Consider the following 25023-nt stretch of genomic DNA (forward strand, 5'->3'; position numbering starts at 1 on the left):
ATGAGGTCATTATCCCCCTCTACTATTCCTTAGTCAGACCTCATCTGGAATACTGTGTCCAGTTCTAATCACCCCAATTCTAATAAAAAAACATTGATAAACTGGAGTAAGTTCAGAAAAGACCTTGTGTGGTGCTGATTGAAATAATGCAGTCCTAAGCTCTTGCTCACGACCTGAAGGTTGCAAGTTCAATTCCCACGTGGTTAAGGTAACTGGCTTAGTTGACTTAGCCTTCAATCCTTCCAAGGTTGGTAAAATTAATACCCAGTTAGGAGGGGGGGGTAATAAAATACCTGAAAGCACTGCGGAATAGTTGGCACTATACAAATTTCAAGATTTATTTATCTTAAGTGTTACCAAGAAGATTGATAGACCTATGAGGAACGGTTACAGGATCTGGGAATGTTTAGCTTGCAAAAAAGAAGGCTGAGAGGAGACTTAATAGCCGTCTACAAATATCTGAAGGGCTGTCACAGTGCAGCGGGATCAGCCCTATTCTCATTTGTACAAGGAAAGACTAGAAGCAATGGGATGAAACTGAAAGGGAGGAAACAGATTAGATATTAGAAAAAACATTTTGACAGTGAGGGTGATCAATGAGTGGAACAGGTTACCACAGGAGGTGGCGAGTTCTCCTTCAATGGAAGTGTTCAAACAGAGGCTGGAGAAATATCTGTCCGAGATGATTTAGTGAATTCTGCACTGAGCAGGGGGTTGGACCCGATGACCCTGGAGGTCCCTTCCAACTCTATGATCCTATGTTTAATGTGTGCATATCTTTATACCAGGTGACTGCGGATGGCTTGCAGGAAATAGAAATTAAGGCAATCGGCACCATCTTGTGGTGGTGCAGTGCAAAAGAGAGCAGGACGCAGAGAGGATGCCTTACATCAGTCTCCAACCCTCATGTACAGAAGGCTGCAGAGAACCATAAATTCCAGAGTTGGAAACTGCAGTAATTTTGGGAGTGACAGGAGATACTGCATGTACAACTTTTCAGGATCCCACCTAGGCATCCAAAGCACCAGCCTTGCCATGAGTTGGCCTTAACAAAACCATTAAGTGCAAGATGTGGAACTGATAACTACTGGCCTTGCAGCTGGGATTTTTCTGGGCCTATGGCCAAAATGAGCAGGAGTGTGGGCATCTCCTCGTCTCACTATCATGGACTATCCGACCGATGATTCCTCTAGCTAGCCCACTACTAAAGATGAACACAGACTCAAAAAAGTTAAGGACCCAGGAAAGCCGCCCCCCTACGGCCCATTCCGTGTTTTGACAGTGTGCCCTTGTAGCCTAGCACCCTCCTATAAAGTGTTGGGTCATGTTCCATCAAATCCTACATTACATGATTTTTTCCCCACCATATAGCGGCACACAGAGTGATAGTGAATCCTAGTACAGGCTTGCAGAGACATGAATGTACATATTTCCACCGATTCACTAACTGAAAGGGCAGCAGCGCTTGTGCCTGTGCACAGCTACAATCTTTCAGTAGTGGCTGTGTCTGGTATCACAACTTACCATGGGACGGAGTGACTGACTGTTAACTGATGAAGGGTATGCAGTGTAGCCTCCTTAATCAGTTGATGGGTGGATGTGCAAAGTTAGACCCCCATTTATCCCACATTATAAGGTCTTCCTGAGGATAGACCACTAAAGGGCTTATTCGGGGACTGCTACTATTGATGACCTTTCCCCAGGACAGATCATCAGTAGTCCATATTAACAGCAGTCCCAGGAATCAGCTGATTGGCAGGTATTCTAAGCAGCAGACTCCCACCAATCAACTATTGATAACCTACCCTGAAGATATAGTAGGTCATCAATAGTAGAAGACGACCCCTTTAATTTGGAGGACCAGAAAAGTAACTAGGTTCTTGCTGCCCAGACCACGGGCAGCATGAAATTTAGACAGGCACCAACTTATTTTAAAAAAAGTGTGGGGAACAAAGAGAAGAGTCATGGAAGCGGCTTCTCCCCATTTCTATACACTAGATTGACAATTCTCTCTCTATACACCAACAGGAGAGACCTGTCAAGTTGGCCAATCCAAGAGAGGAGAAGTCATCAGGGCCAGACTTTCTCAGCTGAGTCACAAGAAAGTTTGTTGAGGTCCATCATTATGCAGAAGAAGGGGTAAACAGGGCTGAGTGGAAAAAGCCAAAATCGGTATCACTGGAAGGGTTGTAACTCATTGGCATATGGCATAAGGGTAATATCTCCATGACGGCTGCATTATCAAGTGAATAGAAGGTATCATCAGATTTCTTTACATGGTGCCTTCCTACTTTTGTGACCGTTTAGGAGCTTCATTGGCCCTGACAGACTTCTTTTAATTTCGAGATCAAAATGTTATGACTTACAATACAGGTAGTCCTTTAACCCTTTCCAATCCACTGTCTGATCTCTGAAGACATTATGATTTTAGGCTGTACAGCTCCGATGTTAGAAGACGTCCGTCGGGGTTCTCTTACTGTATATTGCCAGCCTCTCTGCTGTCGGAGTCTATCCAATGTGTCACCTCATGCAGTACTGGCTTTAGCCAGCATGTAGCGCCGTTGTATAACGACAGAAAAAAAGAGTAAGCCCCCTAGGAAAGCCAGGATACAAATTGGATTGGAAAGGGTTCAAGGGGTATGCTCATCTTGGCTTTTCATAGCAGAGATGGGAAACCCCTGCCATGGTTAGCAGCCTCCCGGCTGGAGCCTGCAGAGAGAACTGAGCGCTTAGCCCAGCGCTATTTCTGTAGCGCTCATTGAAGTGAACGGGAGCTTTGGAAACAGCGCACTAACAGGTTTCAATAACTCCTCAAACTACAGAAAAACTGTGCACGCTACGCTATGCCGTTTCTATAGCTCCCATTCACTTTAATGAGAGCTACGGAAACAGCGTTGAGCAAAGCGCTTGGCTCTTTCCAATAGGTTGTCGGCACAAAGCGGCAGGATTTCCCATGTTGGCCAGGAAAAAACAAGATGGGAATACTTCTTTAATGCAATTCATTCATAATACAGCAACCAATTAAACAATTTTTCACATGTGGATTTCCGTATGAGATCATAAACATACGGTGGCAGATCACAGATCCATATGTAAAATCCTCATCCCCTCACCGTGGACTATGGGCAATGCCCGTTGCCCCCACATTTGCTTGTAAATCATGTGATCAGATAAGTCAGACTCACACTTAACCACGGCCTCCTCTTCCTGACAACTTATGGACATTGCGATTACGTTCCTTCAGCAGGAGATGTATGGCGCAGAATCTCCGGATTGTTCCACACTTCCTTCTGGGAGGGGAAATTGTTTTTCTAGGCAAATATTTTCAAGCCCATAAACTTAATTACATTTTACATTCTGTTTATTTTGGATCGCCTTTTATTTATCAGCTGATGTAATCTCGTTTAACATGTCTGGGTGCAAAAATAAAATCCAAGACCGAAAGCGAGCGCAGAGAATCATAGCAGGAGGCACCGAAGAACGGGGACATTAGAAATAGACCCGATCCCTCTCATTTTTAGGGGCAAGAGAACGCTCTCTATGAACATCCAACCTTCACCCACAGTAAGTGCTCCGTATCATACCCATCATATGGCGGTATGGGATTAGCTTTCAATAATATTAGAAAAGCCGGTATAACATGGGAAACATCACAGGGAAATACCAGAAACTCAGTTTATAGGGATTCTCCGCATTGCTACTTGTTAGCAATAACACGATCACAAAGTGCCCCCTGCTGTGACCACCAGAAATCTGTGATCAGCTGAAATCTGGCATTGGGATTTCAATTTTTCTGAAGCACCCCCAGAGGAGAAATTAAGTATTACACAGTGTCTGTTCACATTGTCTGTGTGATTCAGGACAAAAAAAGCCTACCAGAAGAAGGAAGATATGCTCTGTGATGGTTGTGAACCACGTCCAATGGCTCCTCTCCCTCCTCCGTCAGTTGTGGATTTTGGAATTCTGTGCCCGCTCTATGCGGCAGACGCTGCAGTGCCCATGTCACAGTCTATACCGCCTGTATGGTGCGCACAGTCAACAGTCTTTGTAAAGGACCAGAGAGTGCAACAAGCTTTCCTGCCCCCAGACAATCATCTATTTAAGGCATTCCTTCCTCCCCCACTAGAGGGTGCCTGAACAATAAGTTCTATGAGGTTCTGTAAAAGTGCAATAGTTCTGCACCTTGAACCTTGTTTGGACCCATACCCATTAACCCAGCTTTCCCGCCTCCTTCTGTCCTAACCTTGGTTTGCACTTTGACCATGATTTATCTGATTGCCCCTAGCCCTGATCTTATGCATGTCTCTTTTTTTATACATGAACTCCGCCTGCCTCCTTTGCCTACGTATCAACCTCATCTCTGCCTGTCCCTCCGGTACTGCATTACGGTGCATCTGACCGATCTGTCCGCTGCCACTGCACCGAGACTACTCTTGTGGAAATGGCTACAACTAATACCAGAGGGGCAAAGGTTGAAAACCAGTAGTAGCCCAAAGTCAAACTGGTCAGTTGCACAGTGGGTCGACATCAGCAGTGCGGCACATTACACAGTGTCTGCTCGCATCAATGAGTTGTCTGTGCAACATCACAGGTCCTCCAGGGAGAGAGAGAGAAAAATGCTCTTTATAACCAGCTTTTTACTCTGGATAAGAGCTAACAATCCCAATTAGAGGTGCCCCCTCTATTACTTACAGGGTAGCTACCTATAGGTGGCACTATAGGGACAGTTTTCTTCCTTCTGATAGCTAATTTGCATATTTCTTTCCCAGGGAGCATTGCTAGTAAGACTTTCTTCCCCAGCTGATCTCCACAAGGAGAATGAGTACTGAGTTGGTGGCTTTATAACTAGGTAGCGCTTTAGAACTGGAGCATGTCTTATAGAATATATAACATTATTGCATGGCTATGAAACAAAAGAAACGTAATCTTCAAATGTCGGTAGACCAAAACTTCGCTGGTCTTGTGGGTCTTGTAGTTCTGTACAGGTGGTCTAGACTCTTATATTAACAGAGCCACCTTTTCCCACCCTCCTGGCTGATTTGTTCCCACGTGCCTTGCTATCGGACATATTAAGCACACTTCATCAGCAGCTCCGGCCCCAGGACGAGTACATCTGGCGCGTCACCTGAACAAGCACATAGGATGTATTGTGTTCACATAAGTGCTGGCCAGTGTGGACGTCTCCGTGTCCAGCTACATTAATATGATGCCTCCTTACGCCGTGCCCCCGAGCACCTGAAGAAACACCACGGGAACGCAAGGTGATGTTTGAAGAGTGGATGAAATGGATATTGTGACCTTGGAACGCAATCAACTCTCAGCAGATGTTTTATGAAACCTGTGAGAGGTGAGAAATAAATCACCGGGGCTATAAAACTGGAAATTCATTTACTTAACAAGAACAAGTCAGAAGATCAAGAAAACACGGATTATTTCTACGCAATCGAGATATTAAGAAGGAAAAGTTCTGACGGGAACTTAGTTGGAAGAAGTCTTCACATCGACACGGCCAATAAAAGATATTTACCGCCTGGTTTTATTGTGTAATCAGGGTCCAAGTGCTAAAGAGATGCAAGCCTAGAAAAAAAAGACATACGTGACAACAGAGTAACCCGGCACAACCGTGGGAAACGGTTACTGAAAAGTGCGAGTCAGGGGATGGAATCAATACATACAGTAAGCGCTCATTCACCCGCGTGTATTTTCGGTCCATTTAAATGCATATTTTAAGCGCGTAATATGGATCGCATAAACCCCATCGATTTGCATTGGGTTATTCAGACGTACGTTTTTTACACACATAAGAAAAAAAATAGCATGTCCTATTTTCATTGGGTTTACAAACCAAAATTGCCCATTAAAAAGTCAATGAGAATGCTTAAATTAGAGCAAATACGCAGTTTCATGCATATTCACTGCAGTTTCAGGCATATTGCCAGGAGACAATGGTTAAAAAATGGCATCACTTGGACTGTTTTGCAATTTTTGCATGCAAGAGAAAAAAAGTAGTGAATGCATGCCCCAAAAAATTGAATATGCACCAAATATACATACCGTATATACTCGAGTATTAGCCAACCTGAGTATAAGCCGGGTCAATAAGTTTTACCACAAAAAACTGGTAAAACTTATTGACTTGAGTATAAGCCGAGCTAAACTCGAGTATATACTGGGTAAAGAAAAAAATGCAATACTCACCTCCCAGCCGGCGTCTGTGTCCCCGGCGCGATGGTCTTCTCAGCGGTGCGGCAAGCTGCTTGAGAATTCTCCCCGCTGTCATCTCCCTGCTCAGCTTTGAATTCCCCTGCCGTCAGTGCTGTGTAAGTAAGCGCTGTGATTGAATTGAGCGCCAGCCAATCACAGCCACTGAATTGCTGTGATTGATTTATCGAGTGCCGGCTGTGATTGGCTGGTGCTCGATCCAATCGCAGCGTTTATCTACACAGCAGGGGAATTTAAAGCTGAGCAGGGAGATGACAGCGGGGAGAATTCTCAAGCAGCTTGCCGCACCGCCGGGGAGAGCATCATGCTGGGGACACAGACGCCAGCTGGGAGGTGAGTATTGCGCGTTTTTTTTAACCTCACTCGAGTATAAGCCGAGGGGGGGGCTTTTTCAGCATAAAAAATGTGCTGAAAAACTAGGCTTATACTCGAGTATATATGGTATATAAAACACAGTAAAAAGGCTTTACATTTCACAAACTGAAACTGCATACGCTTGTGTGAATTAGCTCTAAGGGTACTTTCACAAGCTGCATATTTTGGTTTAGATGCGCTTCAAAATCCACGTCACATTTGAGGCAGATTTTGCAGCGGATCCACAGCAGATTACACCATTTCACTGAAGGCAAAAACGTGTGAAATCCAGATTCGGACACAGTTTTTTCTGCAGAGTTTTGTGCAGAATTTCCATTGGGGTAGAACATCTTACAAGAGAGTAAGGAGCTCAGGCTAAAGAGCCGTTGGATGATGCTACATGGTAAGGTACAGTTCCCTAGTGCAAGCACCGAGTCATGAGTGACTCCTGGGTGACGTCCCATCGTGACCTTTTTTTGGCAAACTGTTTTTGCGGGGTGGTTGGCCATTGCCTTCCCAAGTCATCTTATTACCCCTTCCCCCAGCTGGGTACTCATTTTATCTGACCTCGGAAGGATGGAAGGCTGATCCGGCTACCTGAACCACATGTGGATTGAACCCACAACCTTCAGGTCGTGAGCAAGAGCTTAGGACTGCATTCTGCGCGACACAAGGCTCATGATGCAACAAGACAATGACCCAAAGCACACAAGTAAATTAACTGAAAAATGGTGAAAAAATTATTATATATGAAGTCAGAGTCCTTTACCCTATGCTGTGGCATGACCTGAAGAGTGCTGTGAACACAAGGCATCCCAGAAATACTAATGAAATATTTGCAGGCAGGAAGGGTTGAAAATTCCTCCTCAATGTTGAGCAAATCGTATTTGCAGCTGCCAGAAACATTCGGTGCAGATGATTGCTGCCAAAGGAGGATCTACGGGTTATTAAATTCAAGGGTTTGCTTTTTGTCTGTGCATTTTGGCTGATTACTCAATGTGCCCAATAAAAGACATGAGCGGTACAACTGTGTGTGTTATTTAGTTACACTGTGCTTGTCTATAAATGTGACTTAGACAACAATCAGATCACAGTTTATTAGTAAGCAATGCAGAAATCCAGGGAACTCCAAAGGGTTCACTTACTTTTTCTTATACCCATACCTACGTGTAAGCCTGCAATACTCCATTCCTCTACTCTTGACCATGGTTCTGGGAACTAGACAACTGCTTGAAAAGGGTGCTGTAAGTTATGGAGCTATTTTATCACAGACTCATCCGAGCTTCATAAAATAAAAAAAAGTATAGCGCCACAAAAAAAAGAGGTTTATAAGAAAAACCTAATTTCATGAATATATTTTCTGACTATACATTCCCTCTGAAGACAAAGTCTGTAGAAATTCTTGCTCTAATGAGATCTTCTGGCGCCTTCATACGACTTGCGTCCCCATTGCCCGTCAGGAATATTCAGCCGCAGTGGGAATATCAGACTCCGCGAAGGCCAAAGTCTGAGCGTCACTGCTCCATTACAATAAGAAATAGCAGGACCGGGTGAAGCGAGGGGAGGTCACGGCGTGAGCACAGCGCAGCGCTCGGCCAGTCCAAGTGGCTTTGAATTTCATAATCTACGATCAGAACAAATGAATTTGGCAGGAAATCTGAAATGCTGATGAGTACGAGAACTTTCCATAAACATGGCAGTGGATAGGCTTAAAAACATTGTGCGATGGAATGGAAAACACTAGAGCTTACAGGGACCGGGACTGCAAGTAGCGGATGATATACGCAGTTATTTCTACAGTTAGCTGTGACTATGGAGACATGGTAAGATGCAACTTTATAGGATATTCTGAAGGGTCTGGGCTGTAATGGGAAATTAAAGGGGGATTCCAAGGATATTTCCCCAACTTTCTCTAAGAGTGGGAGTAACTGACTTTTTATAAAAGTGGTCGGGGAAAGAAGGACTCACATGCTTTCTGTAAGGGCCCCTTTACCCAGAGAGGTTATCAAAATTGGGGTTATTTAGTTAAGAAAAAAAAAAAACGCCTGAGGCGCAACCTGAAGGCTATGTACGAATACATTAGAGGTCAGTACAGAGATCTCTTCCATCATCTATTCATACCCAAGACCAGGGGCGTAACTATAGGGGATGCGGTTGCACCCAGGCCCTGGACCCTTAGGGGGCTCATAAGGTCTCTTTTCTCCATGTAGGGAGTCCAGTACTATGAATAAAGCATTATAGTTTGGGGGCCCTGTTACAGGTTTTGCATTGGGGCCCCGAATCTTCAAGTTATGACTCTGGGTATGGGTACAGAAGGAAGGAGGGGGGCTCAGCAGAACTTTTGCACCCGGGCCCCTGAGCCTTTAGTTACGCCCCAGCCCAGGAATGTGACTGTAACAATAGAGTGCCCTTTATGTCTAGAGGAAAGAAGGTTTCTACACTGACATAGAAGGTTCTTTACTGTAAGAGCAGTGAGACTATGGAACTCTCTGCCTGAGGAGGTGGTGATGGGGAACTCGATAAAAGAGTACAAGAAGGGCCTGGATGCCTTTCTTGAGCGTTACAATATTATGCGTTATATCACTGATTATTCCAGGAGGGTCGGTGATGCAGGGATTATTCTCATTTCCAGACTTGGGGTCGGGAAGGATTTTTTTCCCCCCTGTAAATGAGGAAAATAGTCTTCTACTCCATTGGGGGGGGGGGGGGGGGGTTTCCTTCCTCTGGATCAACATTGGGGATAATAAGCTGAAGTGGATGGACAGATGTCATTTATCAGCCTAAAATACTATGTTAGCTGCCTCCTTAGATCCTGGTGACACCTACTAAGATGCTCACATGCAGCATAGAGTCGACAAGTATCACAGAGCTCTTTACACGGGACGACTATAGGCCGAGACGCCCAATAACCATTCCAGCAATAATCACTCCTGCGCTTTTATACGGGAACGATCATTAGAACAAATTAAAGTATACAGTGTATAGTAAAATACATAATGAAAGTTGAAGTGGGCGGTGATCTGGCCCTTTAAGAGGCTCCGCAGCAGTGCATTACACAGTTCTACAGATAAAGCCCCTTGTAGAACCAGACGGGAAACACTTCTGGCCGTGTACAAAGAGCAGATTATACGGGGACTCTAATCAATTACAACTGATAGCTGAGATGCTCCTCTGCTCAGCTGCAAAGCAAACAAACACAGGCGCTCACCCAAGCATGGCCGGAGGAAATGGAGAACTGAATGTGCCTTGTTATAGGATCCCTAATTAGTGACTTTGCAGGTTCAGACAGCAAGTAACAGTTTAGTTACCTATTGTGTAGTGGAGGTCTAATAGGCCTCTCCGTGACTATTAGGGATTATATGGGATATACGATACTGGATTTAACAAAGTATCAATGTGTGTACAGTCAATCGCCTAATGTGAAATGTGGGCCTGTGTTATCAGAGACTGCCCCCTGTAGGATTAGCTGGAGAACAGAATAGGGCTTTGTATTTCTAGGCTAGGGTTTTTCTGACTACTGTCACCCCAGCTGTTGCGCGACTACAACTCGCAGCATGCCGGAGAACAGCTGTCAGGGCACATTACGAGTTGGAGTTCCATAGAAGCTGGGAAGCCACAACCTGGGAGTCCTTTTCCGTGGCTTGATACGAGCTCTGTAAGGGCCCGCCCACGCTGCCACTTTCATGGACGTTTCACGTATACCAAAAATATACATTAAAAAAAAGTGTAGAAACTCACGAATTTTAAGAATAGGTTTAAGTTTTTAAAATTGTATCTTTTTTGGATGCGTTTTTCACTGTAGACGTTTTTTCTAATGCTGCGGAATGGCTCCTCCGCCAACCCCAGAGTATACCGTCGCTGTCTACGGGTGCCCAATCCGCTGATCGGCCGGGGTCTTGAATGGTGGGCCACAGCAGTTTAGCTATTGGTGACCTATCCTGAGGGTACATCATCAATAGTATATTGGAAAACCCCGATAGGTGATGTGAGTACATATTGCATGCGTCTGATCCCAAATCATTTTGCCTAACAGTCTCGATATATGTAGAGATAATTAGAGGTCTAGATTAGACAACCCATTCCACAACCCTTATGAGTTAATAGAGGGGTCCTCTGTTCAACCCATTATTGTGACGGGGGACCCTACGGCTTGGAAACAATAAAATCGTTTTATGTTCTGGTACATGTTTGATGTGTGTGAAATAAAATTGGTGCAGCCAAAATTTGAAGTAGTCTGGTGATCCTGAGCTTTTATGTGTGTGGTGCTAACCATCTCGGCTGTTAAGAGGTCGTCCTCCTCTGTCACACACATAACAGGCCCAGACTGGTCCGCACCAGACCTTAGGCTCTCAGTTTCTGATGTGGCTACCGCAGCCTTTCTGTCTGGCTTTCAGCGTGGGACTGAAGGTGGCCAAAGTTTTTAGCTCTTCTAGACACACACGTAGAGCTCTCCCTGCTGGTTAACATACCTTCCAGTACACAGAAGACCTGTTTACAGCCCCCTGCAGGCCATTCTGTGCACTGTCTTGCCACAATATCATATATATTAATGTATTTTTTTTCCCACTTATGAACATTAAAAACCCTTTTTTTGGTAAATCGCTGGCACTCTGAGAGTTTGTTTTTTTTTCTGCGACAAGCGGTAGTTTTTATTGCTACCATTTAAGGTACATATAGCTTTTTTATAATCACTTTTGTTGGATTTTTTGGGGAGGCAAAATAAATAAAACAGCATTTTCATAGACCATGGCAGGACGCCAATCGGATTCCTGATTTCATGGTGGAGTGCTGATGATGTTAGAGGGAGCGCTCTTCCGCTGCGAACCTTTTACATGCCGCGATCAGCACTGATCGTGGCATATAAGACGTTAACAGAAGGGATTGGCATTCTCACCAATCCCCAACTGTTGCAGCTGGAGGCCAACTGTCAGTCATAGCCAGCTTTAACTGTGGATGGCACGGGCTCAACATCTAAGCCAGCACCATTCATAGGACGAAAGTTTGCGCCCTGGGGATTGGTACGCTACATGCCTTGGTTTAATTTGCAGGTTTAGGCCCAGAGGCAGATGTATGCTATAAGGTAGGAACCATTTTTTTTTAGACTGCAGACCTCAGTCGAGTCAGCAACAAGGCAATTACAGCTTAGAGGATCAATATCTCCAGTGAGTCTGGGGAAGTTCTGTTTCTCCTTGTGGAGAGCGCCAAGTTGGAGGGAGGAGACTTCTAGGCCATGCAAGCTCCTCTGGGAAATAGAGTATGCAAATGAAGATTAAACAAAAACTCGGCAGTGCTATCTATTAATTAATAAGGAATCTACCATCCAGTAGGTGGCGCTGCAGAGCTTTGGTTTCTTCTCTCATTTGCAAAGTGTATTTCTATATCTTAAGAGACAAATGTACTTTTGTAAGGTGCGGCTTAGAAATACAGACTGAGCGTTACAGTCCGATCCAGATGTAATAAGGCGCTGAATACTAAATACGGGTGTGACTAGATGAATGCGTACGTGAAGATCTAATTTATGGCAGGGGGTATTGTACTACGGCCAGAAAACCAAGCTGAGCACCTGGCGAGGATGTAAGGAAACCCGCTGTGAATGTGATAGCCCACGATACCCAATTAGCAGGATTGCATGTTTAGACAGTAAGTAGCAGTTTAAGTAGCTTTTTTAATTTGCCTCGTGGTTCCATTACTATCAGGACCGCGTTCAGTTCATGTAATTGAAGATCGGACACGAGGAATACAGTGGGAAGAAAATGGCGGACTGGTAAATTACAGAGCAAATGACTATTCAGCCCCCTCCACACCGATTAGCACATAGTCTAATTAATTAGGAGATTCAGGCAGTTATTTTACCGCACACATATAGAACGTATTCCTGTGTTTTCACCTACGCAGAAGTGTTACCAAGGATCTAATGATCTCATGTGAGACAACAAGAAGGCGTTGATACGAGCACATCACACAGTCGGAAAAAGTACTCAACATAGGCTCTGCTCACATCTGCGGTGAAAAGTAACAAACTGTGAAGGAAAAGCCATTGATTGCTGTGTATTTACACTGAACAATATAGTCCAAATTCGTTCGTTTGAACACATTTTGAGCGATAGTCATTATGTGTAAATGGCCCATAAAACACATCAACAGATACACTTTGCTACAATGTATCAGTCTGAAGTCCGGGCTGTTTAGCTCACAGAGCATTGTCTACACTGGATACAACTCTATCCACTTCTCAGCTGAGAGCAGGACTAGCTATGTACAATGTATCAATCTGGAGTCTGGGCTGTTTAGCTCACAGAGCATTGCCTAGACTGGATATAATTGTATCTACTTCTCAGCTGAGAGCAGGACTAGCTATGTACAATGTATCAGTCTGGAGTCTGGGCTGTTTAGCTCACAGAGCATTGTCTACACTGGATACAATTGTATCCACTTCTCAGCTGAGAGCAGGACTAGCTTATGTACAATGTATCAGTCTGGAGTCTTGGATACAACTCTATCCACTCAGCTGAGAGCAGGACTAGCTATGTACAGGGTTGCTGCCAGTGAATGGAAATAACAATGTTCTAATTCACTGACAACAAACGCACTGTATCTTGAAAACAGTGAGGAAATGAGAGAAGGTCTATTAGAGAGTCATAGAACTTTCCATTTTCATGGGAATTAAACATTATTTCCATATATAAAACTCTTTTAAAGAGCCTTTCACACTCACTGATTTTTGGTCACTGATGCCTAATTGTCCAATAACTGGCCCATCCGAATGTGCCATTGATCACCCGATGAATGAGCAGACGCCGGTTCAGCAGGGGATCACATTAAGCAGTCCAAAAAAATCATTGCTGTTGGCAGCACATCCCCCTGTGTGAATGGGGGGATGTAATGCCAAAAATGATGAAACTATGCAGATGAACAATCATTTGTCCTCTAGTGAAGTCTAAACTGGCCTGTTCTGTAATAGGTCGTCAGTTGTTGGGTCATATTGAGCCCATCAGTAATCCTAGTGCTAACACACGGCAGTATTTAGGTAAAGCAAAGGTTGTAAAAAACACTATTATTATGTGGCAGACACATGCATGGCGATTGTAAGAGCTGTCCGGGCACATAACTGGTCCGCCCAAAGGAATGCCATGCCATGTTGAACTAATACAATACCGTACTAGCCACTACAGGCATGTCTCAGGTCCTTGATGCCTTGCAGCTTCCTCCAGGCAATTCCATTTCACCCAAGCTTCTCACTGCCACAAATGGGTCTGAAATGCATGGGGTATTCTTTTTCTTCCCTTTTCATAGTTTGAGGTCAAACATCACATGAGTGGTTTAAAATAAACAGACCACTAACAGGCCTAATAAAGCCGATGACCTGAAAACAAAGCTGACGACCCTACCCTGAAGCCCATCTAATCTATATACATGTGATAAACTTATATATGTGCACCCCCCCCTGCCCACCCCCTCCAAAACTCATCAATTTGCAGGGCACTGAGAAGGGAGCCCATCATGTCCCTACAGCACCATAAATTAAGGGTGCCTTTAGACGGAACAATTAGCAAGTGAACAGTAAACGTTCGGTTTAAGCACGAGCCAATGACCGGCGAACAAAAATCATTCGCTCGTCCCCGTCATTCATTTTCTGCAGGCATGAAAATCCTCACTGGCTCGTTTACTTCTCATTCAGTTCAAACAGCCATCATTCACTTCTGAACGATTCTCGTTTGAAAGAGCCAACAATGCATCTACCTGTCTCAACAGGCTGCACGCCAACGAGTGAGTGTTGGCAAACGAGAATTGGCTTGCCTTAAAAGGACCCCAAATTAGGCTGCTGTAACGGAAAGTGGCCCGGAGCCGGGTGATGTTTTTTTTTTTTATACCCATTATACCGGGTGATGTTTTTTTTTTTTTATACCCACCAACTCCTACAATCCAGCGGTGTGCCCTTCTGAAGTCTGCCAGTGGCACAAACATCTGACTCTTTTCAGAGTCCCGTGCCCGCGCTCTCCTATACTAGTCTATGGGCACACATGGGACTCTGAAAAGAGTCAGATGTTTGTGCCATGTGCCGACTTTAGAGAGGAACACCACTGGATCACGGGCGAGTATACAAATCCATCCCCTGACTCACTATTAAAGGAGATGTCCCGAGGCAGCAAGTGGGTCTGTACACTTCTGCATGGCCATAATAATGCACTTTGTAATGTACATTGTGCATTAATTATGAGCCATGCAGAAGTTATAAAAAGTTTTATACTTACCTGTTCCGTTGCTGGCGTCCTCGTCTCCATGGTGCCGACTAATTTTCGCCCTCCGATGGCCAAATTAGCCGCGCTTGCGCAGTCCGGGTCTTCTGCAGTCTTCTATGGGGCTCCGTGTAGCTCCGTGTAGCTCCGCCCCGTCACGTGCCGATTCCAGCCAATCAGGAGGCTGGAATCGGCAATGGACCGCACAGAAGAGCTGCGGTCCACGGAGGAAGAGGCCATCTTCAGCGGTGAGTAGAGAAGTCACCGGAGCGCGGGGATTCAGGTAAGCGCTCCGGTGAGCTTTCTTTACCTCCCTGCATCGGGGTTGTCTCGCGCCGAACGGGGGGGGGGTTGAAAAAAAAAAAAACCCGTTTCGGCGCGGGACAACCCCTTTAAGTCCCCTAACAGCAGCATGGCTTACGTTTATGGAGCGGTGGGGACGGGACAAGCTCCCTTTCATTTATATTCACCAGGCCGCTGCAATTTGTCATTTTTCAAGGAGAATAAAGCCCCATGTTATATCAGCAATTAGAAATAAATTATATTACTTAAAAGCTGCGGTAAAAGACGGCCAATTGTAGGATTCAACACTTCATACTATACACGCCCGAGGAATTCTCAGAGTCACGTCCCCTTCCTAATCAATTTCTTAAAAGGGGTTGTCTAATGACTGATGACCTATCCTCAGGATCGGTTGTCAATAGCCAATTGGCGGGCACTGCGGCTTAGAAGCCTGGCCAATCGGCTGTTTGCCAGTCCGCTGCGTTGGTATATGGAGAGGGGCACAACTCAGTAAACTTTGCAGTGATCCGGAATGGTACTGGAGGCACAGCTCCCTGCTTTTATACAATTTCTTGCTGCTGGCACCCGGAGCAATTGGCTGTAATAGTCGAAGGACTTTAAAGGAAGTCTATAAAACAAAAAGCTCCGGCGCTTCCGTGGATACCAGGATTGCTATGAATAAAAACTCTGTTCGAAACATGTAAGCGCAAAAAACCTTTTTTTGGAAAATGTTTTTATCCATGATGTGAAAATAAAATCCTGCTTTTATCCTGGTATCCACGGACGTGCCGGAGGTTTGTGCTTTGTATTGCTGTGGGTGTGCCTGCACCTGTCTGCGCACCCGATGATGATTGTGTCCGTGCGGTGAGCCGGCGCTTTGGATTTACATTGATCTAAAGGAAGTCAGTGAGCTATTTTTGCCTATTAAACTCAAATGCACCAACACATCAGCGACTGGATGATGGTTGAACAGCACCATTATCTCTGTGCACTGTGGCTCGAATTTCTAGATAAAGCCACAGATTGGCTTCATCTAGAAATGGGATTTAGGCCTCATGTCCACTAGCAAAATTTAATTGCGGATTCCGCGAGTGAAATCCACATTCAATTTTTCCCATAGGAAATCATTAGCCATCCGCAGTCAATTAAATTGAATTTTGCACCCGCGGATGGCATTTTAAATCGATTTGCATTTTTCACGCGCGGTAAAAAAAAAACGTAGCATGCCCCATTTTAGTGCGGATCGGCCACATTGCTATGAATAAAAATACCATTTAAAGCAGATTCTGCGCGGATTGTATTTTTTTGGACATGAGGCCTTAGGCTGGGTTCCCAAGGGACGTATTCTGGGCAGAAATCTTGCGGTTTTGCAGCAGCAAAAAAACCGCAAGATTTCCGCCGGGTAAACGCAGCTTCAAAACCCACAGGTTTTGGAGTGGCTTGGCCGCATGCTTTTCCTCTATTTGACAAATCGCGTCCACACGGCAGGCCAATCCCGGGATTAGCGGCCACAGGCGGATTTGCCGAACCGAAATTCCGCACTGAATTTACGCAACAAATCCGCCCTGTGTGAACCCAGCCTTAGTGAATCCTGCATTGAGCACGGGGTTGGATCCGATGACCCTGAAGGTCTTCCAATTCTACAATTCAATTGCTTTAACCATCATTTAGTCCCTAATGCATAAATATATTGAGTTCAATAGGCAAACTTTAAGTATTTCATTCTCCTGCAGTGGATCTACTGGGACAATCAAGTATTACATTGTACAGTATGTTCAGCTCTTAGGTTTCCTAGAAGCTCTGTTACATTGTGATATGTAATTGACCCTAGTGTGTATCTGAGATAAGAAAACTGAATTATGAGCCCCACTGAGGACAGGGACTGATAGGATTGGTGAGCGATAACATCTGTACCGCACTATATGTTCACGCTATAACCCAAGCTAATTGATGGAGGCCTCGGATAAGGGACTCGGCTCTGTTATGTCCAGTGTAGAAAACCCTCATCTATTGTCCAGAGTGGAGGGTGGTTGTGAAGACTGTTTCTCTCTCCAGAGGACCCAACCTGTCCTGTATGACACACAACACTCATTGCTGTGAATGGACACAGTGTAATGCTTCACTCCTCCTTCGGGGGTGCTGCAGAGAATCTAAACACTTCCAGATTTCAACACAGATTACAGATGATCACTGTGACGAGTCCATATTAGTATCTGTCCCAGAGGAGTAGCGAAGGGCTTGTGGGCCCAGATGCAAAAGCTCAGCATGGGGGCCCTCCCGCAACTTGTCACTGCATCACGGAGTCTCTTAAGAAAGCTATTGATGCAACACTTGCAGCTGGGGACATTGCTACAATCTTAAAAGATTAGACAAAAGTAATATGTAGGGGCCCCAGTGCAAAATCTGTAATGTGGCCCCCCCAACCATCCATGTGCCATTTACAATACTAGTGTTTTCTTATACCCCAAGGCTCCAGGGCCAGTAGTGACTGCTACCTCTGCACCCCCTAAAGCTACACCCCTGATCTGTCCAATAAATGCCTCACTTATTATAATTATCATCCAGTACGGTCTTCCGAGTTGTTCGTAAAAAATTGGAAGTTCGTGATTTCTGGACAAGTTGTTCAGAAAAAAGAATAATTCAGGTTGGCAACCGTGCCCGTCATCTGGGACAGTATTTGCATATCACTTCCTGCTGCCAGCTGTCTTCTATATCCTGTTGATTGCAATAATGGCAATGCAGAGGCTGGAGGATGAAGAGAAGTAGCTCAGCAAAAGCCTACAATACAATCCCAAACTCCTCATAGGTCCCACCACATCCAGACACAGATTACAGACCTACAATGCAGTAACCACATACGGCCAAAACCAAACCACAAGCACTCAGCCAAAGGCAGCTGATACCCACCATGCATTGAGTAGGTTCGGCTCCTGAGCCCGCATCATACTAATCTTATGCACGTGCGCCGTATGTGTATGACACGTTACCAAGGGGTTTACTACAGTCAGTTTGCTTTTTAATGGTGTCACCGGTTACAAAATGGGTTGTCCCCTCATCTTTTTTGAGACTACATCAACCAACATAGAGCTGCATGCAGTCAGGCTATCCGGGGAGTTGTAGTTTGACTAATAGCTTGTCATTAAAAAGGATATTATGAACGCAGATACAACTGAATCAAGGATGGAGCTGGATTGGCATGAAATCTGTGGATTAGCGGTTTTGATTTCGATGTAGCTGTGGCCCCAGTGATTCAATCCCACTGGTGGACCCCAGGCACCTCAGTCCGACATTGGACAATCCTTGTAATGGAAGGCCCCAGTGATTCAATCTTACTGGTGGACCCTAGGCACCCGGGTCTGAAACTGGACAATCCTTACAATGGAAAGCCCCAGTGGTTCAATGCCACCGGTGGCCCAAGCGATTCAATCCCACTGGAGGAACCCAGGCACCACAGGCCGACACTGGGCAATCCTTGTAATGGAAGGGCCCAGTGATTCAATGCCACCGGTGGACCCTAGGAACTCAGTCAGACACTGGACAATACTTGTAATGGAAAAGGTGTTACCATGTAATCCACTTGCCTTCTTACATGTATGTAAATAGACACACATGCTGGAACCTCTCTCCGCCCTTAGCAAAGGAAGAAAATGAAATCCCTGTAATTGAGCAGTTATCCTATAAAGGAGAACAATTCCAGACCCTGTGAAAGCCGAAATATCCAGACAAGAGAGGGGAGAAAACCACAATGAGTTATGGGACGCAGTCAGGTTAGTGACCTTAATGAGAGGGCTAAATGACTTGAGTGCGCCGTGTCATGACCCCATGTAGAACACTTAGGAGGATTCCCGAACCTTGCACAGACAAGTCATTCAGTGTGTAAGACGCGGCCGCACTTCCCGTTAATGAGCCGATGATTACGAACATGAGAGGTATTTAGGAAACAATCATACCAAAAAGGAGAACTTGTAAAACAGTCATTTCAGACAAGTAAAGTGGTGATGAAGTAGACCTCCAGATATGGAGGATTCGGCTGTAAAAAGGATGCGTTTGCTTTACTAAGTGGGAATGTAAAGACCGTCCCTGAAAAGCAGCGGCTTCTATAGGCCGGCAGCTGGCACAACCGTGGGGATTTCTCCCCCCCCCCCCTTAGGAATTAATGTAATGGGAGAGTGAAGCATGGCAGGTATAGGCGAGCCAGGAACAAGTTAATATGTGAAAGTGGATGAGAGAGAAGTTCTGCTTGAAAGTGCTTTTAGTATAAATATGTGAACCCATCCGGGCCTGGGGATTTGCCTAGTTCCTTTGCAAAAATTGGACTATTTAAGGAAACAAGTGCATCAGAGGTGAAAGATTTCCGGTTGGCCAAGTACTCCCTTAGCTGTACTGGCCAGTGGAGTTAGTGGCGACAACATGGAGCTCCTGGCTCAACCATCAACGTTCCGGGTCATACCCCATTGGTTTTTTTTGGAGGGGGGGGTGTTTCTTGTTATTTTGCCATTGCTCGGTTTCGAGTTGACAGACTTTCAACCAATTTCCATCAGGGTTCGCTCCTGAAAATGTGTTAGTACACAGGAACAGGTCGGGGGATGGCATTATTTTGGGTGCACTCCTTAAGGAGAGACAACACCCCTCTTTACCCACATCACTGGCCTCTCACCGGCCAAGCCAGAAACCTACTGCACATTGATGAGGCGCGAACACCCCGAAACAGCTGTCTATGTATGGATTTCTGGCTTGGTTTTCTATTCTCAATAAATTGTTTTGCAGACTTGTTAAAAAGTTGGACATTGATTTGAAGGAATGCTGCCATCCAATAGGTGGCGCTGCGGAGGTACTGTTCCATCTCCCTTATTTGCATAGACAAGAACATTAATAGGTACATCAAATCAGCAGCTAGTGAAAATGTTCATCGACCTACCCATCGTTCGAACAAGTCAGGAACTCTTCCTTTATTTTTGGGTGCCAGCATCCCCCGTTGAGCATGGCGGTATGACCCTAAAAGACAAAAACAGAAGAAGACGTGATGAGAAATAAAGGAAGATCTTAGATCATTCTCAGTAAAGACAAACTTTATTGAATCAAAGAATTTAAAGGGAACCGGTCACGTCCCCAAAGCACCATAAATAAGGTGTGTGGGGGGCAAATTCTGCGTGGACTAAACACAGAGAATAGAACCCACCGAATTCAATGGGTTCTTCCTAATGAGTGCCTTTTGCGTGACCATTTAACGCCTGCGTAAAATAGTAGTACCTGCTCTATTTTCCTGTGTTTTTACAGCAAAAGCCCCATATAAGTTCATGAGATGTGCGCAAATACGCAAGGCAAAGCATAAAACACTGCGCAAAGCGTGGAGGGGGGGGGGGGGGGAATAACACATCTGGACCTTATAGGCCAATTAACATTTGAATCCACAGAAAGCGCATGTGAGAGAACTGGCCCTGCGTGCACAAAAAGTTCTTTTTTGCGCATACGGTCATCTAAATAAGCCCATAAATTGCGTTTAGACGTAACAACTAACGTTCAAAAAGACCGTTAAAACGTGGGGAAGTAAATGATCAGCGTTCGGTTTAAACACGAGCCAACGACCGAACAATAATCATTCACTTTTTATTTTGGCATCTCGTTTACTTATGGTTACGTTTAAACACTCCTCACTCAGTGTATAACATAGGGATGTGAACGATTCTCAACAATGATCTGCTGTCTAAACAGGCTGCACAAGTGTGAACGAGTTAGCGGCGACGTTACCCGCCTATTCAAACAAGATTTGGCTTGCTTAGAAGAGGCATAAATTAGGGGAGCTGACGGGGAGTCGGGTAATGCATATGCTCAGCCGCTCCCTGGTTCCCACGATGTCCCCCTCTGAAGATCTGTTCAGAGTCCCGTGCGCACATTCAATGTATCCGAGCAGGTAAGAGCAGTAGTTCATGCTGTTTAGCATACAGTTATACAGATGCATTGTAAAGCAACACTACCCTCCTCCAAAACTATGAAAACCATTAAAGGGGTCCGGTCCTTAAAAAAAAAAAAAAAATAGAAAAATAATTCTTTACTCACCTATTCCTCCCCAGGCAGTCTACTTACCAGATCTTCTCCTGTCTCCTGCAGTCCAGGGGGGTCACCTCACCTCCACCTGGCTGATTCTTCTGCTTCCTGTGACGTTACGTAAAATTCACAGGCAGTCTCCTTCCTGCAATGTATGGAGTGCCGATCTACTTCAGAGACTGTTCATGCTGGCTGTCTCTGCAATAGATCAGCATTCCTTCCTAGCCAGTGAACGCTACGTCACAGGAGGTGACCTTCACTGACCTGCAGAAAGAAGAATGTGAGGAATGCACGCTTCATAACAAGCCGACCGGCTGGAAGTGAGGTGAATGAACAGGATCAGTGAGGAGAAGATGCCTTAAGGAGTTTGACTGTCTGTGGTAGTGCATTCCAAAGAACTGGTGCAGCTCAGGAGAAATTTTAGAAATGGGAGAGGGTGGTTAGGGGTTATGGAGGATGTTACCCTGTGATCATCAGCACAGGTAGGGTGTTAGACAGAAATATAGGGTGGTGCAAATCTGTTAAGAGCTTTATGGATGAGAGTGCTGAGTTTATATTATATTCCATAGTGGATGGACAAGCAATGCAGTGACTGGCACAGGGTGGGGCATCTGTGTGGGCTGCTGCATTCAGGATGGACTGGAGAGGGAGAGTGTAGTGAGGGGTAGATCTGTTTCTTGCTATCCCGATATACAGGTCACTGATAACAGTGATAGAATAGTATGCTAACAGCCCAGTGATTGTGCCATTAGTCCACTGCTTTACATGGTGTGGGCAAGAAAGAGTTAAGCAGTATCCAATCATATTCCCATGTAGGGCCTAGTAGTGCAATAGGTCTAATGCACTAAATCTTACACCCGCCTGAAGATGCCTTTGAGATGTACGTTGTCCGAGCTTTATTAGACGAGATAGATGAAGAGGGGAGCAGCATTCTTCCTCGCACGTCTATCTATAATCTATCAGGGACATCTTGGCACTCTTCCCTTTCCTTACTTACTATTTCCATTCCTGCCTGTCCACTTTCTTTTCCCGCTAGGATTCGGTGATAGAAGCTCTCGGGCTGCCGCAGACAAAACAATTCTAATGTTTTTCCATTGGCCTTGAAATACTTCAACTTGTCCTGACACCAACAGAACTTCCTCTTCTCACCCATCCAACCGCGGCTGTGACGGACAGACATCCAGGTAACTCTCAGCGCACCCTCGTTTGAAGGGCATCTTAGATCTCATCGGCTCCTTGGCATGGTCCATTAGATATCATGGAGATCACGTATCTGCTCCTATACATACTATACCCGTACGCAGCGAAGACTTGGGATCACCTTACAGCCAGAGAGGAGTATCTATGTAAACAAAGAATATCAAGGGCTCTCCACTAACGATTTGGCTTTGGGCTACTCTTGAGGGCTACACCTAGGGGTGCCCCTGGTCTTCACCCTTTAACCCCTTTTTGAGAAATCTGGTCTTAGCTGAGGGGCCTCCAGGCTGTTACTCCATATGATAAATGGAGAAAACTATGTATGACTGTTGATGTGCTTTTACACACAGCGTTTGTTCTTCACTTGTTCGAGTTCACGGTCGTTGAAGTGCGCACCTCCCCGCAAAGCTGTTGGCCGTTCATTCAAAGCCAAACGATAATTAGGAACTTTTGACATTAGTGTTTTACTTTTCGTTTAGCTGTTCCATCGTGGGAACTGCAAAACAGAAAAAAAGAGCTTCAGTTGTGCAACCCATAGAACTGTACTGAAGCTAAGGAGCTCGAGCCTCAATCTGTTTCTGTACTTTCCATCTCCCTTCCAATTCATTTCTTGAGTTGGAACTGCTGCGCTTTAGTTTCCAGTTCAAAAAACGGAACTAAAATGGATTGCAAATGAATTGTTCATTTTTTTTGTTTAAAATTTCCGCTTTGCTGCTTCGCAATGGCGGGCATCGATGCCGCCCATATGCAATGTAATTAGATATAGGTGGTGTTGATTATGCCCTCATAGAGAACAATGGGCTCTCTAATGCTGCATTCTTTTTTGCGCTTGTGTATTACGCAATGCATACACGCAAATGTAAGTGAAATCCTGTAAGGCAATCTCATGGATTGCCTGCGAATTGCCATGTAATACACGGTAAACACGCTCCTATAAGCCCGACCTAAATCACATGAAACATTTCTTTTGAAGGTTGGTACTATTACAACAATACCAAAATTCTATATTGTTTTTAGTTTTTTCCACTTTTGCACAATAAAAACCCTTTTTTTCCCGAAAATATATTTTTTTTACATTGCCAAGTTCAACGTCCCATAATTTAAAAAAAAATTTCTATTGTGAAGGCTTGTTTTTGTGTGTCGAGCTCAGGTTTTTAATGCATTTTGGGGTATATATGGCTTTCTCGATGACTTTTGTGTTTTTTGGGAGGTGAAATGAACAACACAATAGAATTTTGGCAGCTTTTTTTCTTACAGGGTTTGCCACGCAGGACAAGACGTGTGTGCAATTTATCAAGCAGATTGTTAAGGATGCGACTATAAACATTTTTTCACATTTTTTTTAACCCTTTACAATCCAATTTTGGATTCAGGGTTCCTAGGGGGCTTTCTCTTTCTGCTATTATACAATGGCGCCATCTGCTGGCTAGAGCCATTACAGCAGTATGTGACATGCTGGAGAGGCCCCCCAACAACAGAGCGGCCAGTAATCTACAGTAAGAGCTGTACATCATTCAATCAGAATGTCTTTACATGTCAGACAGTGGATTGGAAAGGGTTAAACAAAAGAGGAAAGTGTGTAAAAAAGATTTTTTTAATTATGTTTTTCATGTTCCTGTAGGAGACTTGAACCTGTGAAACTATGATCGCTATTAAAATACTTCTGTACTGCAATGTATTACTGCTAATAGCAGCAATCATAGGCTACGGTGAGACCTGACAATTATATAGTGGAGGCCCAATGATGGCACAGAGGGAGCGCCCTCCCTCTGTGAGCCCTTTACATGCCACGATCAACATTCAAGTACCTTGGTGTTCGCCATATCCACGATGTATTGGTCACCCTTTACACACTCCATTACAGGAAAGCCATCTCGGTCAAGCACTTTGGCCTGCGAGTTCCCAGCTACAACCAGGATGACGTCTCCGGTGATGCTGTACTGAAGAGACTTAATCTGATGACTGCGGAAGAGAAGAAAACAGACGTATGAGCATCTTCATCTACAGAGACATACAGAATATATACTATAAATACATATATGCACTCACCAGAAAAATTTAAGGGGTTTGCCATGGAAATACTATTGATGACCTACCATCAGGATAGAGGGGGCATGCCATCAGCGCTGCAATAACACAGAGGTCAGAGCGGAAGCATCCGCACCAACCTCCTTATAGTTCTCCCCATGTATCGGCCCGTGTCCTGATATCTCCTTCATGCTCCGGGATGTATGGATGCGCAGTCCTGGAGGAGCAGGACTACCTGTACAACCCAATTGGGCTGCAGGTAGCACCTTGCGTACTACCGTAGTAGTGACAAGGACACACACAACTAGAGAAGAATCAGTCAGGAAGGAGAGGGATTGTCTCCAGTCCCTCCTTGGGGTGTCTTGCTGTTCCTCTTGTTGTCACTTTCATCTACACCAAAGCAGGTGGAATGGATTCACAACCACTTCTGCTTCCTGACCGGAGTGATTGATATCTCCAAAGTGGAAGTGACTTGGGGTCGTACTGCGATGTGCAAGTGTCCCCATAGACGCTGGCAAAGATCTAATTTTACTGAGGACAGTGGCTGACAGCTGATCATTTTCACTACAGCGGCCACTACAGGCGAATTGTGATATTGCATGAAGACTGGCCAGCAATGTAATGTACGTGAACATTTCAATTTCACCAGAGCAATCGC

The 25023-nt window shown here is 44.9% G+C and overlaps 1 protein-coding gene across 3 annotated transcripts in view; it reads right to left on the minus strand.

Annotated features, from left to right (window-relative positions):
• The window catches only part of WDR70 (WD repeat domain 70), a 215453-nt gene that overhangs the window by 144087 nt on the left and 46343 nt on the right, over positions 1-25023 (minus strand). For all 3 annotated transcript variants that reach the window (XM_066602410.1, XM_066602409.1, XM_066602411.1), the window contains exons 8-9: positions 24146-24299; positions 20014-20090 (exon numbers count right to left, since the gene is read on the minus strand). In XM_066602410.1, coding sequence (XP_066458507.1) covers positions 20014-20090; positions 24146-24299 — 231 coding nt within the window. The remainder of the gene's footprint in view (positions 1-20013; positions 20091-24145; positions 24300-25023) is intronic.

Source organism: Eleutherodactylus coqui, chromosome 5 (assembly GCF_035609145.1).
Source record: "Eleutherodactylus coqui strain aEleCoq1 chromosome 5, aEleCoq1.hap1, whole genome shotgun sequence".
Taxonomy (NCBI): Eukaryota; Metazoa; Chordata; class Amphibia; order Anura; family Eleutherodactylidae; genus Eleutherodactylus; species Eleutherodactylus coqui.